Raw genomic sequence first — 17957 nt, forward strand, 5'->3', positions numbered from 1 at the left:
TGTTCCGGAAGGTCTGACACTTTTATATATATCTTAAATTAAAGCTAATGTAATATACTTTATAATGGTAAAAAAAAATTTCGGACTTTATTTTATCTTCATGGTGAAAACAGACATTAAACTTAATAAAAAAAATACGATTTTTGTAAAAAAATTCTTTTTTATATTTTTAACTTTATAATGCTATAACTTCTCGAAATATTTATGGATCAATATAATTCTTTTTTTTGTAGATGCATGATGTCTTTACCTATCATTTGGTATATTTTTTTTATAAATCTGATTTTTTACCTGCCTACAAGGGGGGATTTAAAATGACAACTTTTTCACAAAAAATTAACTTTTTTAACTTAAATTTTGAAAATGTTCCGGAAGGTCTGACACTTTAATATATATCTTAAATTAAAGCTAATATAATATGCTTTATCATGAAAAAAAAAATTTTCGGACTTTGTCTTATCTTCATGGTGAAAATGGCTACCGAATGCTATTTTTGTGTGAAAATTTTCGATTTTGTATTTTCCATTTTTAACTTTATTATGCTATAACTTTTTGAAAAATGTATGAATCATTACAATTTTTTTATGAGAAGTAGTATTTATATAGATCTTTCATTCGACATACTGTTTTTTTAAATCNCATATACATCTTTCATTCGACATACTGTTTTTTTTAAATCGGACCATTTCCCTAAATACAGGGGGGATTCAAAACATAAAAATGCATATAGAAAGTAGAACTTTTTCAACGTAACTTTTGAAAGTGTTCCGGAAGGTCTGACACTTTTATATATATCTTAAATTAAAGCTAATGTAATATACTTTATAATGGTAAAAAAAAATTTCGGACTTTATTTTATCTTCATGGTGAAAACAGACATTAAACTTAATAAAAAAAATACGATTTTTGTAAAAAAATTCTTTTTTATATTTTTAACTTTATAATGCTATAACTTCTCGAAAGATGTATGGATCAATATAATTCTTTTTTTTGTAGATGCATGATGTCTTTACCTATCATTTGGTATATTTTTTTTATAAATCTGACTTTTTACCTGCCTACAGGGGGGGATTCAAAATGACAACTTTTTCACAAAAAATTGACTTTTTCAACTTAAATTTTGAAAGTGTTCCGGAAAGTCTGACACTTTTATATATATCTTAAATTAAAGCTAATGTAATATACTTTATCATGGAAAAAAAAAATTTCGGACTTTATTTTATCTTCAAGGTGAAAATGGCTACCAAATGCTATTATTGTGTGAAAATTCTCAATTTTATTTTTTACATTTTTAACATTATAATGCTATAACTTATTGAAAAGTGTATTGATCAATATAATTTTTTTATGGGAAATACTATTTTCTAATAATCTCTTTTTTATTCTACATACTTTGTCTTAATCAGGATATTAATAAGGAACTAGCAGTTTATGAAGCTTTTGGAATAATCCACCAATTTTTTAAAATTAAACACTATCTAAAGATTTGCATCGAAGCGTTTTTTTTTGATAGTGATTTTAATCACTGTCAGATATCATTATACTTGATCCAACTATGCCACGTCACCACTGTGCCGCGACCCCCCTGTGCTGGGTTTTTGTTATACTGATTCTGATGTCGTAATATGCTCAATGCTTTGCATTACGCATCTTGCAATTATCAATGAAAAATGTATAATCTGTATATTAAATAATTTGTAAACAAACAAATAATTTATCTGTCATAACAAATACGATGTTCAACATAATTTCTTATTATTTATATATATGTCAATTTATCAATTGTTAAATATGTTATCTCAATATAATAATTATGTAATTTATAATTAAATACAATAAACTTAAAAGATCACTAAGAGCGATGACAACAATATCGCTGGATTGAGGGTACTATCATTTTATTATAAAAAGCACTGAAATCCTTTCAGACTCCGAGGAGTGACAGCGAGCGAGAGAGTTCGCTTTCTCCGAATTGTATTAAGAATAAAAAGGAAACAATTATCAGTCACAGCCTTGTGTTGTTGTCGGCTGACTTTTACGCGTTTTATTTATATATGAAAAGAACTTGTTTTAATTATTTATCTTTTGAAGAAGTGCGAATTAAATACTTTTAAACATATATAAACATATCGAGATATTTATCAAATCATTTTACAGCAATTTGCAAGAATAAAAGAAGTAAGTAATTTTATGTTATCCCACTTATTTGGAGTTAATAAGTTTGAGTAAAGAATGACAAAGCAATAGATCATTTATTAAATTAATATCTTAAAGTGTCAATTTTGACTGGTTGGTTAAAGAAGTTATACATAATCACGTTATATGGTATTCGTGAACTGGCTCTGCCGTCTCGTTGCCTCTTAGTTAGGATATTAGAAACTAACCAGACAAAAGTTTATTATACCTCGAATAGAGGTACTACGTCTATTATTTTTATATCTACTTGTCTTTGTCGTTCTAAACCCTCGAACCATAGGACCCTGATAGAACCACAACATCAGGTTCCCACTATATACAAAAACCCAAGTCCCCATTATTATTTTTATTATTATCAATATTTTTATTTTATTAAATTTTGTTATTTGAATTATAACACTGATGTAATATTTTTTCTGCAACACATCAGTGGCCTACTTATGATGACGATCCGAAGAAGCTTACGCAACGGAGGTGCGTAAGGCTCGTAGGGTTCCGGGTCTGGGGCGGAGCCCCAGCTAGATGGGGCCTAGTATATATATATATAATAAATCATAGAATAAATATTAATAAAATTTTTTTTATTAAAAATATACCCAATGTTCTTCGCAATATATTGAGCAAATAATATCATTTTTAAACTAGAGATTTGATCATGTCAAGGTAGAAGTTACTAAATTACTAGAGACAGTTTTTACCATTTTTCGATATTCAGTTTAAGTATCAAAAGAACTGTATAATCGAGCAAAATAATTTACCATTATCTTTAAAAGTACAGTTATTTTCATTGGGCTATATTAAAAGTTTGAACACAAGAAAGTAATTTGTAAAATTAATGCCACACACTGAAAATAAATACAATTAACAGTTTTTTTATTGTAATAGAATATTTGCTTGTTTGATAAATGTTATATTGCACTAATAAAAATTTTTGTTTAACCAATAAAAAATATCAAACGTAAAATGGAAAAAATAAAATTTTTTTAAATAAGTAATTATGATTTTAAGTATTAATATTCAAAACAGTTTTAAATATTTCACGTTACACGTCGTACGGCAAATAATCAATCATATAATGAGGATTATGAGTTGATTGATTTACAGTGAAGTCATTTGTATTGATATAATTTTCATTTTGGTCAAAGTTTAGATTCTCTAAGCTAAATTCTGTAATATTATCATCCACATATTCTACATCTTTATAATAATCTATATCAGTTTTGTTACTATGTTTCGTAATAAAACTATATATTTCAGAATGTGCTTCAGTATTACAAATACGATCTAAAATAAATAAAATAAAGTTTTAAAAAGTTACAAAATGCAAATAATTACTTCGGTTGTCAATAATAAAGATTTTTGTACTTTTCAACAGTTTTTAATTAGCTATAAAATTGTTTGATTTGTAGATAAGTTAATAGCGTTAGAGAAAAAAAATAGTTAAAATTTATAAAAATTAAATAAATTTAAATTTATTTTTCATAAGTCCCATCACAAAATTTTAGTTGAAATTATTAGAATAAAAATTAGGAACAATTTCAACCCATTATAAGAATTTTATAATAAAATGCAAAACATGTTTTTTATTATCTATAATTAAACCACCGAAATATATTAATAAAAATAGAAATTACATAATATGTAATTCCAGTTTTATTTTGAACATTACCTCTTCAATTTTGCAATTGTAATTTTTGTATATTTATGTTAAAAACAAAAATTAAAGAATATCCTATATAAGTTTTAGAATTATTAATATAAGAATCCTTAAAAAATATTTAATAAATTAATTCGCAATATTTGAAGCTTGAAATTGAATTTTTTTATTTAACACATAGCAGATTATATTGTATATATATATATATATACAGAGTGATTTTTTTATCATAACCCACTCAATTACTTGCAGAATAATAATAATTTAAACATTTTTTTTTTATTATCTTTAGTTACACATTATTCTTGAATTTTTAACTATGTAATACTTTTTAAGTTCATCCCTTATGCCTTGGAGGGGGGTCAACTTTGTTTTTTAAATGGTAACACATATTTTTAATTTAATAAAATGTTTGAGTTTTTAATTTAATAGTAAATGGCATTTGAATTTTTAATATAACTTTATTAGCTTATTAGATATAAACATTTAAAGTTTCAAAATTTTGAGTTAATATACATGTATAATACACATGGGATTGTAAATACAGGTAGCTAATTGGATTTTTATGACATTGCTGTCTCAGTCACGGATTGTTTATTATCAATTATGATTATCAATAGATATACAGATATAGATGTACTTTCTGTATTGCCAGTTAGTGTATTTATAAACTCATAACAATGTGCCTTACAACAATTAATAATAACAATGCTGTGTAACTGCTAATATCGATATATAAAAATATACCTGTGTGCCTTTGTAAATGTGATTTTAAAATTAACCGTCCTCCATGTACTTTCAGTTACCGTTCAATCGCCGAGAATTTCGTATGTATTTTTATCGTCATTTTAATTATCCATTTTGTTACCTCATCCGCCACGACGAAGAAAACGTTTATTCTTTTCAGTTCTATGTTAATACTTTCTTTTGTACAAATAAAAAGCTTTCAACGCCTTTGACGTTAGTTCAAGTTTTCTTGTGTTGTTTTTTATTTAATAGCTTTTAATAATTATAAACGATTACTCTGGAGGACATAACCTCCAAAGATTGATAAATTACAATTGCCTTATCAAATTTCTTATCATGGTATTAATACCGATTTTGTAATGTTTAATACCGTAAAATAATACAAGAAAACTCAAATTTTCATAAACTTTAAAATGCTACAGAATATTTACTACTGAATATTAATAAGATATTTTTTTACTAAAATTTTTCTTAAATTATACTCTACAAAATAGCTATCTTAGATTTTTTTTTTACATTTTATTTAAAATTTAAAAATAATTAATATTTTTAATAAAATGTAAAAAAATTAATTATTGAGATATAGCTATAGACCTAACGTATAACTAATATTTAAAAAAAAATCAGCTAAAAATATTAACTGGATCAAAAGTTATTTCAGTTGTCAGTGAGTGCTGGGCCACCCTGTATATGTAATGTATAGCATAAAAAATAATTTAATTTTCACTTGCCTAAAATTTTAAAATCAATAATTTTTTTCAAATGTGCCACATTGAAAGACCGCACCCTAAATTTGTTTACAATAAATTCAAAATTTTTTTCCCATTTTGTCAAATCTTTCATATAGATATTCAATTTTTTCATGATTTGTTTTAATTGATTTTTAATTTGATCAGCATTATTTTCAGTAATCTTTTTATTGGTTAGTTCTATATGATTTGTAAAGTGTATACTGTTTTTCATGAAGAAATTCGATAGTGTTTTAATTAATGTTTCATTAGTTTTATTATCTAATTCGGACAATTTTTTTTTTTTAGCATAATTGCTTAAAACGATAAAAAATTCATTTAAGACGTTGTCTTGTAGAAATGTCCGTTTATACATCAACATGGGGAGAGAAATAAATTTTAATAAATATTGCATTATTTTTTTACCCATTTCAATAAAATTAGGTTTTAACCAAAATTTTACATTATCTGAGTTTTCTGAAGACGCAACTTGAATTAAGGTTAAAAAGTTGCGAATTAGAATAGCTAAAGGTCGAAATGTAGCCACAAGTATTATCTTTATATACGCTTGAACATCCTTAGAATTAAAATCATATATCATATACTGAAATACATCTTGTATAGTTAAACGAGTACCGTCAGTGCATCTGATGTTAAGTGGAGTGAAACGAAGTTGATTTAATTCTATGTGTTGACTATCATCTATTTCTATAGTATTATTTTCGTTGTAGAGAATCTGTTGGGTCATTATATTGTAAAACAAAAAAGTTTTTGGATGATAATTTTTGTAAAAGTTACTTTTATTTTTATAATTAAACTTCATTATAATCTTATACTTGAGATAATTATTTATGTTTACTAGATTAACAGTAGTATAATTGTTATTAACTATTGGATAACTACAACTAACCAAATTATCATCAAACTGTACATTTTTACAATATCCACATATGTAATTTGTTAGTTGTTCTTTAACTGCAAGATGTATAATCTTGTAGCCTTTTAATAATTTTATGGCATCATTTTTTTCACCATCATTGTTTAGAGCAATCATATTTAAAGAACCAGAAATGTTATTTAAGTACATATTTACCGTGATTAAACTACAAGGAAAAATGCTTTTATAACTGTTTTTCAAGTTATTCAAAAATAACATAATTACTTTACCGTGTGTTTGAAGTGCCTTGCCATAATTTGTTAGATTTTCGATTGTGATATAATCTTCATTTTTTTCGATCTCTAACAAAAATCTTTCATTATGGTTAAAAAAGTTTAGAAAATACTGAGTATGGAAACAGAATAAATTTTTTGCGTTATCACTTAAGACTACTTTTAAAGACATCATTGACATCAAAAGTAAAAAAAAATTCATTTTGCCACTCGATTATGTTATGTTGATTCCTTGATGAGTTTACTTTAAAAAATTCTATACTAGTTGTAAAAAGAATATTGAATTTTATTTATATGAATTTCTTACAACAAATTTTATTAATTGCTTTTTTGGAAAAAAATTTCATTTAAATATACGTAATTATCATACAACACGTAATTGTTCAGCTGACGTTATCTGATTATACGTGATCTATTTTCTGAAACATAAGTCAAAATAATAAATCGTTATTTTTAGCTCTGTCAATAAAATGTTTTCACAATTACACTTGAAATATAAAATAAAATAAATACTATCAATAATTTAAAATATTAGTCTTTTTCTTTAATATCGTACTTAGAATTATTTCTGTATTAAAATATTCCTGAAAATTATTTCTGTATTAAAATATTCCTGAAAATTATTTCTGTATTAAAATATTTCTGAAAATTAATTCTGTAATATACAATATATTAACAAATTACTGTTTCCGCTAAATTATTATTTTAAACTCTCTTTTAGAGACATATTTCGAGTTAAATTTTCTTGATATTATAAGTTTTGTCAAATAACAGACCAAACTTGTTGTCACACTCAATGCAACTGCATTTATTTAACTATTTATTTAAATAAAAATGTTCATAATATTATTTAATTAATAGGCGGTGGATGAAATATATATCCCCCTCTAAGGATCAACTCAAAATAATAGAGTAGCTAACTTTGATCTATTTTAGTTAAATTTTTAGCAGTTTAATTATCAAAAAAGAATATAGTTATTAAAAAAAAAATTAAATGGAGAATATGAGGTAATATTAAAATAGGCGGTTAAACAGTACAATTTTTGTGATTGGACACACAATTATTTAAACAAATTTAAACAAATAAAATAAATATAAATGTCTACAATAAAATGATGGAGTTTGTGATAAAATAATGGATCGATCACAGAGTTAAACAATTTTGGATAAATATCCCTATAAAATTTAATTTCATTCTTAATTATTTTTTTACGTAAAAAATTATATGTGGTTTGAAAGCAAAAATTCATTTTTGATCATAATTTAAAATGAGCGTATTGTATCGTTAATAGTTAATATAACTATTAAATATAACGATAACGATTTAATTTTAAATAACAAAATTTCGTTACATAAAATCTGCGACTGGTTTTTATATGTCAATAATTAGACACAAACCAACACTACACATTTTCTATCAAAAATATAATTTTAATAATGTACTCTTATTTTTATCTTAACTTTAGTTTAATAACTAAAACTAGAACCATTTTTAACTTTATCAAAGAATATTTTATTGAAAGATCGGAAACCATAATTTTTAAAGCTTTCAAAATAAGTACAGATATAAATATTAAAAATATTTATATCCATTTAGAAATTTATTAGGGCGGTATTGTGATGGCCTAACGTGTCCTATAATAATATGTAGTTGCAACCTTTACTTTTATCTCCCGCCGTAATATTTCTTAGAACAAGAACATAGCACATAGTTAACATATAACAGCTTCTCAATAAATTTTTACATTGAATAAGTTGGGTTAGACTTGTATAGTAAGTAAAAAAAAAAGGAAATCAATTAAAACAATAATTTTTTTATTAATATGATTGAAGAATAATTTATTTAAATTATTGTTATTTGTTGATATTGTATGAGCATGAGAATAATTGAGTTACTATAATATTTATTGAATAAAAAATGATATAATTTAATTTTCTCTCGGGATAAAGTACGAGGGTTTATGAGAAGACGTAAAATATAGAAAAGCAAAGTGATGTTTGAAAATGTATTAATATAATAATAATTTTAAATTATTGTGATTAATTATCACATATAGATCATCAACAACGCCACTCGTACCAGTAGTTATCTAGGCTTGTGCTTACTGTGAGTCGAGTCAATAAATACCTCGAATAGAATAGGAACCACAAGTGGGTTCTCTATCTTTGAAAGAGAGTCTTTATTAGTATTGACTACACAGGTAACTCACACAAAGATTAGACTATGCTGGCTAACTTCGTACAAACGTTATTGATTCTCTTTATTTATTTAGACAATATTTTATTTTAGAGATCACTTTATTTTTTCTGGTTTCCTACTTAATTTATGTACTCATTATATTTAACTTTTGTTGCGTCTGGTTCAATCTGTATAATAAATAAATTGATAAATACGAATGTTTATTAATTGTGGACTGTATCTTTTCATTATTATTTTATTGTAAGCTGGCGATTTGTCCGCGCGCGTACGTAGATCGAGCATAACTGGTCTTATATTGGTCGGCGACCATTATTGGTATCGCTTAATCGCGTGATAACTAGCGCGAACAACTTTAAACATTATGGATCTTTTGTAGGATATGAATTTACCTTAATGATATCAGGACTAATGTTGAAAAAATTAATATACTTCAATTTTCTATATAAAATCGTATTTTATCAAGCCACTTTTTTCATCCGTTGAAAGTTCATAATGTGAAGTAGTAGTGAGAGAGATTGACAGTTTTTATGCCCTTTTATATTAAATTTAAGCACGACCGGCAGCGTCGTCCATACTGTAAAATATTAATATATTTAGGCCAGTCAACGAAGGAAAAATAGCGGAAAAAATTTCCAATCAAATTTTATTTTTATTTAAAAGTTGAATTAAAATATTTATAATGACATACTAAAAGTCCTCATCTATTGGACTTGAGCTTTTATTTTTACAGCTTCGCAAAAGTTCAAAAATATGAGCTTTTTTAATTTTCTCAAAAAATATTTAACTTACAAAAAAAGTTTCCTACAAAAGTTGTTTAAAAGACAATTATAAACAAAAAAATTATCATATATTTTTTCATTTAAACAAATATTTAATATGAGTACTAAAATTTATATTCCAATTTTTTTCATTTTACGGTTACTTTTTATCATGTTATACATATATTAGACACAATGTTATAAATGCATATGTGTGTATGACATACACTGTATGTGCGAGTTTATTTATTTATAGTATCATTAAAGTGTAGTGTATAGTAAGATACAACCGATTGAGTAGGTAATTGATTTGACGCTACATTGTTTAAACCCAACTAAACGCTAAATTGTACATTCCCAAACAACATTTATATTATGTATATTGTCACCGGAATTTCTGCTAATAATACAGATGATTGCCATAAAACAGCTTTTAGTCAGGTGCTGGTAAAAATTGTGACTGCCGAAAAACAGGACAAAAAAAATGTTTTATTATATGTGAACATTGCAAAGGTCAATGGCGTACAAATTCAATAAAAATAAAGGTTGAAGATTAAGAAAATTGTACTTTTGTTGAAGATATATTCTATCAAAATTTAGAATGAGAAAATGAATAAGAAAATAGAAAAACTTTTGTTTGATACATTTGTGAAATAACTTTATAGTGGAGAAATCCTCCATCGATTACATACTTTGCACTAGTAATGCATATAACTTGTTTTTAGGATATAAATAAGGAAATAGGAGATCATTGTAATAATCCATTAAAATTTTAAAATTAAACACTATCTACAGATTTGCACCATGGCGTTGTGTTTTGATTATGATTTTAATCACTGTCACATATCATCTATACTGCACCCAATTATACACACTGTGCCGGGACACTGCTGGTTTTTTTTTTAATTAGCGATTAGTTGAAATAGTAGCAATGAATTTACTTTAATTATTTCATTATTAATTTTAACAATAGAAATTATTGAAGGTACAGTTATAACTATATTTAACCTTTTAAGATTTATATAATGAAAGTTATTATCCACTATTGAGTTTACTAGAACTTTAGAATTTTAGACACTTTATGACAATTAATTTTATCATGACCAGAAATTCTGGCTGGGTTGACAAAAGAAAACATGAGGTAGGTGAAATGAGATCAGTGACAATAGGCTAGAGTGTGAATGGGGAGATAGAAAGTTTTTTGTATTTAGGATCAATAGTGCAAAGGGGCGGTGGTATTGATGAGAATGTAAGACACAGGATTAAGTGCGGGTAGTTGAAGTAGAGAGAAATGTCTGGTGTCTTATGTGATTAAAGAAATCCAATGAGGCTAAAAGGTAAATTCTACAAAATTGTAGTGAGACCAGCTATGATGTATGGTTTAGAGTGTTGGGCGGTTGTTAAGAAAGTAGAGCACAGAATAAGTGTAGCAGAGATGAGAATGCTAAGTTGGATGAGTGGAGTGAATAGAGAAGATAGGATAAAGAACGACCATATAAGAGGAAGTATAGGTATAGCGTCAATCGTGGATAAGATGACAGAAAATAGACTTAGATTGTTTAGTCATGTTATGAGGAGAGAAGAATCGGAAGCTGTAAGAACAGTTATAGAAATTAATGTTGAAGGAAGAAGAGATAAAGGAAGACCAAAAAAGAGATGGAGGGATGCTATTGAATGCGATTTGAGGTCAGCTGATGTGAGCGTAGAAGATGTGGGAGATCGTGTCAAATGGAAGCTTAGGATAAGGGTGGCCGACCCCAAGTAGTTGGGATCAAGGCAAAGTAAAAGATTACCAGAAATTCCGGTGGCAATTGAAATAATATGATTGTTGTTTGGGAATGTACAATTTAGCGTTTAGTTGGGTTTAAACAATATAGCGTCAAATCAATTACCTACTCTATCGCTTGTATATTAATATACACTACACTTTAATGATACAATAAATAAATAAACTCACACATACACACATATGCATTTATAACATTGTGTTTAATGAAAGTATAACATGATAAAAACCGTAAAATGAAAAAAATGGAAATTAAATTTTAGTACTCATATTGAATGTAATGCAACTAGAAAAATATTTGTTTAAATGAAAAAATATACGACACCTTTTTTGTTTATAATTGTCTTTTAAACAACTTTTGTAGAAAAACTTTTTTTTGTAAGTTAACTATTTTTTGAGAAGATTAAAAAAGCTCATATTTTTGATCTTTTGCGAGGCTGTAAAAAAAAAGCTCAATTCCAATCAATGAGGACTATTAGTATGTCATTATATATATTTTAGTTCAACTTTTAAAAAAACAATATATTATATTTTAAAATTAAAGAACTACTAATCAGGATATAATTAAAGAAATAAGAGTTGATGTTGCTTTTGGAATAATTCACCAATTTCTCTAAAGGAAACACTATCTACAGATTTGCATCGAAGCGTTTCTTATGATAGNCAAAATTGGTTGGGATATTTTTCTGTTATTCGCCAAAATTACTCCTTCGTTGACTAGAATAAATCATTAAATAGAAAATTTTATGAGAATTAAAACAATGTTATTTTTAAGATTAATATGCAGTCAGAAAGTTTTATAATTACTATTTATTGTATATTTATCAGAAAAACTCATTATTTTTTGCATTTTAATCGTAATAGAACACTTAAATAGAAATCATAGTAATCATTTCTAAGTAATTTTTGGTATTTAAAAAGATTCTACAATTGAAATATCCAGAACTCAATTAATTTCAATGATTTACTTTAACTAAAAAAAAAAAATGTTATTATTTTGAATCCCTCTTGTGGGCAGGTAAAGGGTTAGATTTATAAAAAAAAACCAAATGATAGATAAAGACATGCATCTAAATAAAAAAAAATTATACTGATTTGGTCATTTTTGATAAAGTTATAACAGTTAACAAAGTTATAAGTTTTATACATTGTACTACAAGGAACTTTCTTCAGAAACAAAAATATACTATTCAAAATCATCAACTTTTCGCGTTGTTTTCCAATGTGCAATTAGACTTTTTCTATCACTACTAAGTTTTAATATTATTAAAAAATAGTATTTACATATAAAAAAAAATAATTAAGAACAAAAAAAATTGTTTTAAATTAATACTGATTTTGATTATTAATATTTTAAAAATAAGCAAAATGACATATTTAACCTATTTTTTTAGTCGTTTAAAGTTGATTTTCGTAAATGTTTATAATGAAATTTATTTTACCATAACTATTAGCTCAATTGGCAAGTTTTATAAGATTTTAAAAAAGTTATGAGAATAAAATAATTGTATCGTTAAGATTAATATGCAGTCAGGAAATTTTATAATTACTATTTACAGTATATTTATCAGAAAAGCTTAATATTTTTTTGCATTTTTATCGTATTAGATAACTTAAATAGAAGTAATAGTAATAATTTCCTAGTATCTTTTGTTGTTTGAAAATATTCTACAATTGAAATATTCAGAACTTAATTAATTTTAATGATTTACTTTAACTAAATGAACCAATCAAAACAAAGTTGTTAAAATGATTTACTCAATTGAGCGTATAATAAAATTTGATTATAATTGTAAAAATCCATTATTAATTCAGGAGAAACTAACAATCATTTTTTTTAGAAATGATTTATATAGCAACATGTTACCAAAAAATTTGTAATATTATAGTCTAGTAGTAGCACACACAAATAGAGTAAAAAAATTATTAAATTACAAAGTAAAATGATTTAATTTTGTAGTTGAAACTTATCATATTAAATTATCATATCAAACTTGATTCATCAATAAATACTTTGAAAACATTAGAAATGAATGATTTTAATTGTTTACATGGAGAACATGGGATAAGTAACTGTTTCATTGATAAATTAGAATTTTTTTTTCAATTTTTGAGGGTAACTAATTGTAATCATTTGACGTATCGTTGAAAAATATAGATGAAGTTAGAGCAGAGAAAATAAATGATAGTCACAAAAAAATACCTTCTCAGCTATGCATCAAAGCTAAAATCTAAAATATAGTAAAATAATTTTAATACGAATAATAAATTTCTTCTTGCAAGGGGCGACTAAAGTGATGGGATCCTTGATCTTTATTGAAGTTATTGAATCTAAATGAGATAAAAATCAAACGAGTTAAAAATTTATACTAACTTAAAAAGAACTAAGAAAAAATGCAAAAAATTCATTGCCATGAATTACGGGTTGGTACCTCGTATCCCAAGCGTGTAAAAAATAAGTTTTACCAATTCGGCAACCGTAAGTCGCTAACGTCGATTGAAAAAATTAGTTATTTAAGCTAGTTCAAATTTCAAAGTTCTTTTTCTCGACTTAAAAGAAGCAAACAAATTTAAATAAGTTTAACTTTCTATGCTATATTAATTTTTTATTTATATAATATTTATGAAAATCTGTACTCCCCTTGTCAGGTATTTTAAAATAAAATAAAATACAAAACCCAGAATTTTAACACAAAAATAGCATATTTTTGAAAACGGTAGTCATTTTTACCACGAAGACAAATCCAGAGGTCTAATTTTTTTTTTCAAATTAAAGTATATTACATAAGCTTTAATTTAAGATATGTATAAAAGTGTCAGTATTTCCGGAATACTTTCAAAAATTAAATTGAAAATATCTTAGTAACAATATGTAGTATCACATTTTAATACATGTAATAACTAATACTTATATTTAATAAAATATATCACCAAATCAGTATTCATTAATCAGTTAATCAATATCACCCTTAGTGTGATATTTTTACCTTTAAATTTTTTAATTAAATTTTAAACTCAAAATATTTACTTAATATAATCCTAACATTATAAAAAAAAACATTCTTTTTACATATTTTAACATATAATTTTGATATTTTTGTCCTTATATTTACTAATTAAATTTTAGATTTAACATTTTTTTTTATACAACTTTAATAACTATAAAAGGAAATATAAACAAAAAAAAAAACAATTTTAACATAACCCAACCATAATTTTTATACTTTTAGATTTAATTAACTTTTGTTCAAGAACTTTTTTTTTTTAGAATTTTAACACTAATTATAAAAATATATATAGCTTAACATATAAGTATATATTATTAATTGTGAACATAAAACTTTAATCATACATTTCTCCTAGTTTTAATATTACTCATAAATAAAATATATTTATTTAAATTTTCAAACATACATGTATAAGCTAATTTAATTTTAACTTTATCATTATATCAAAAACCATATATTTTTTTTTTAACTTGTTCAACTATTAAAAATGTAGTTATAGAATTATAAGTTTTATTTAATGTTAAAAAATCAATTCATCACCTTCAAATTAACAAATGACAACAAAATATGGATCTATTGTACTTAATTTCCTACGTTTAAAGCATCAAAAATATTTCTGATCACAGACACATCGCTATATAATGACGAAATCATCAATCGCTTCATGAAGCTATTAACAAGAAGAAGTGAAGACAGAATTTTTGCCTTTGACACCTTCTTCATTTCTGAGATTGACAGAAGAGGACTCGACACCATCAACTCAAGATTCAAAGAAAATCTTCTCCTAAAAACCATGGCACTAGCTCCAATACATGTTAACAGTAATCACTGGATCATAGCAGTGATTGACACACAACAACGCGAAATCATCTACTATGACAGCCTGGGTTATCATAATATAAACGAAGTAACAAAGCTCCAACAGTTCATGATAAAACATGAATTACGTATGGGTGGATCTGAATCCATGTGGCCTATATTCAGGGGAGAAACCACAATTCAAGAGAACAACTATGATTGCCGACCATGGATTCTGGAAATTGCGGAGAAAGTAACCAGAGGAGACCTACCATTACCTGACAAAAACAACATGAAGGAAAGAAGACAACTACACAGCAAATGGTTAGAAGAAGACAAAATACATTTATATCACAATACCAACCAGTTCACAAATCCCCCACCTCTCCGGCCCTCTTCGCCAACTAATATTAAAATTATAGAAATCGACACAAAAAGTATCAAAAATATAAAAAACAAAATGAGAAAAATATTAAACGGCACAAGAAAGAAAACCCGATTGCGACTATATCTAAAGAAAAACAATATCTTAAAAATACGTTTAAATACAAATTCAGAACTAGAACCAAGAAAAACAAAAATATATAGCAAAACAGCTACACAGGCTCAACAAACCTAGTGGAACAATAGTACAATAGTTTAAATTTCACCAAAATCACGGCTACAACAGAACAATTAACGGCAACTCAAATTCAAATTAAATCCCATCTTTATTTTTATATAAATAAATTTAAAATTACCCTCTGTACACTAAATATCAGTTTAGTCATAAATTAACTCAAATTGTATTTTTCTAAAAAGATAACATCATTGAAATTGTAATATTAATCTTATAAACATACCAAAATTTTTTTTTCTTAAAATAAATGACAAAATAAAATAAAACGTTTATTGTAAGTGATTCTAATTAAATGTTTGTCAATTAAAAAAACCGAATCACCGAACAAATTTACTAAAAAAATCTTATAATTTAATCTTAAGTATATCATTATATAATAAATTAAGCTAAAATTAATATATTTATTTTGTATAACCAACATACATGACAACATTTATTTATTATAACTATATTTTATACTATTATATCGTTATATCAGTTGAATACATTTATATACACAATTATTCATTTTAAACATTTGTCTTTATAAGTTTTGTAATAGGTTCACATGAGGACATGTGAAAAAAAGATCGTGGTGCATATTGTAGTATCACATTTTAATACATGTAATAATTGAAACTTATATTTAATAAAATATATCACCAAATCAGTATTCCCCCCTGGATAAGATGGGTAATAAAATAATACCCTTACACAAGATTTAACCTCCCTCTTACGCATTCCAAAAACGCCCACGTAAGAGATTCTATCACATTAACCAATCAAATACAGCAAAAAATATTTTAAGAATCTCACCAGAGATCGCTAAACCAGTTTTGCGGGCTATAAAAAGGCCATTTTCCCCCAAATTCGGGTGGTTCCTCTGCGGCTTCGCTTCCCTTAGTGTGGTTTTTTCGCTGTGGTTATGTACGATTTCTGAACATCCCTCTAGCGGATACTGGGACGCCTTGTCATTCTATCTATGCATCTCTACGGCTCTCTGGAATACTCAACCAAGATACAAAAAGTGAATGTGCGTGAGTTTATGTTTCATTCTTAGTTACAATTCTATATAAAATCTACATAATTTTTACCCTCTTTCGTAATTACTGAAAATATTATACATCTTATTTTCGGTCGAATACTTTTGGTGATATAAATATTCTAACACATATAAAATATTGGTGTTTATTTATTTCTTTTTATTTACATTTGTATTCATATATATAAGCATATTCTAAGGTAATTAATTTGATTGAGTTGTATCTATTACTTATTGAAGGGCCACAACCTGGCTGGACAGGGTAATAATACAATAATATCATAATTAGAATTTTAGTTAATCTTAAGATTTTTTCAAAGTGTCTCTCCACTTATCGACCAGCTAGTCTGATCTCAGCCACAGTGCGGGCAATCGAAGTGTAGGACACTAGTATAATCTATTGTGCAAAGAACTGAAATTGAGCTCGCATCTACCCTAGATCACTATTTGGACGACTGAAAAGACGTAGGCCACTTGGAAATAGTTTGTTGCACAGGACAGTTATGTTGCTTAGAAGTTATTTATTTGCTTTATAAATTATTAAATAATAAATATATTAAGGTAAAACACCATATACAAGGTTAAGAACTATACTACATAAATATACAAAAGGTTTTTACAAAAAGACAGAGNTAAGAACTATACTACATAAATATACAAAAGGTTTTTACAAAAAGGCAGAATTATAATAAACTTAGACTTCACCTTGGGTAGATTTAATATAGAATTGTACTAGAAAAGTAGTTACACGCGAGTTAATAATAATATAAACCGTATAAATATAATTGCGTACATTAATGNAATGTAAAACGTATAAATATAATTGCGTACATTAATGCGTAAACGTATACATCGATAATTGTTACATCAACAACATCATTCATCTCAAGTGAATATCAGGATAGTCAGAGGTAAGTGAAACATTTGTTTATATAATAAGTTTATAATAGATCCTTTACTGAAGAATTTTTTTAGTAATAAACAATTAGAACAAGATAGGTCATTGAGAATAAACTAAAATATTTTTATAAAAAACACGATACTTGTGACTCGCTGGAAATTAGTGTGCGCGTTTCTGTGCAGGAGCTAGGTAGTGACCCTTCTTTGTAATTCCATCTTATTCATACATTAGATGTCTTTACACAAGCATACATACCCCGAGATCCCTTTCTATTTCATTTTATTGTAGTCACTGCCGGGTATCTATAGACACTTTTACTTTCCATTGGTACCCATCCTTTTTACACTACGCCCGCTACGATTTATTTC

General features: G+C 25.9%; 2 protein-coding genes across 3 annotated transcripts in view; one reads left to right on the top strand and one right to left on the bottom strand.

Annotated features, from left to right (window-relative positions):
• Nucleotides 1-17957, top strand: part of LOC126902587 (uncharacterized) — a 185327-nt gene that overhangs the window by 143855 nt on the left and 23515 nt on the right. The window lies entirely within an intron of this gene.
• LOC126902293 (uncharacterized) lies at nucleotides 3037-6818 on the bottom strand. Of its 2 annotated transcripts, none has more exons than XM_050679414.1 (2): nucleotides 6496-6818; nucleotides 3037-3480 (listed from the first exon to the last, which is right to left on the bottom strand). In XM_050679414.1, the coding sequence occupies exons 1-2, from the start codon at nucleotides 6698-6700 to the stop codon at nucleotides 3239-3241; spliced, it is 447 nt and encodes a 148-aa protein (XP_050535371.1). In that variant the 5' UTR covers nucleotides 6701-6818; the 3' UTR covers nucleotides 3037-3238. The 2 variants fall into 2 exon arrangements, with proteins under 2 accessions (XP_050535371.1, XP_050535363.1); XM_050679406.1 differs by having other exon boundaries at nucleotides 5332-6818.

The sequence above is a fragment of the Daktulosphaira vitifoliae genome, unplaced genomic scaffold (assembly GCF_025091365.1).
Source record: "Daktulosphaira vitifoliae isolate Bord-2020 unplaced genomic scaffold, ASM2509136v1 Scaffold_1, whole genome shotgun sequence".
NCBI lineage: Eukaryota > Metazoa > Arthropoda > Insecta > Hemiptera > Phylloxeridae > Daktulosphaira > Daktulosphaira vitifoliae.

Excerpts from the sequence above, each read along its gene's own strand:
- LOC126902293 (XM_050679406.1), bottom strand. The coding sequence starts at position 6,700 with ATGAATTTTTTTTTACTTTTGATGTCAATGATGTCTTTAAAAGTAGTC. Across the intron at positions 3,481-5,331 it reads TATTGATTTTAAAATTTTAG|ATCGTATTTGTAATACTGAA; the intron begins GCAAGTGAAAAT and ends TATTTATTTTAG.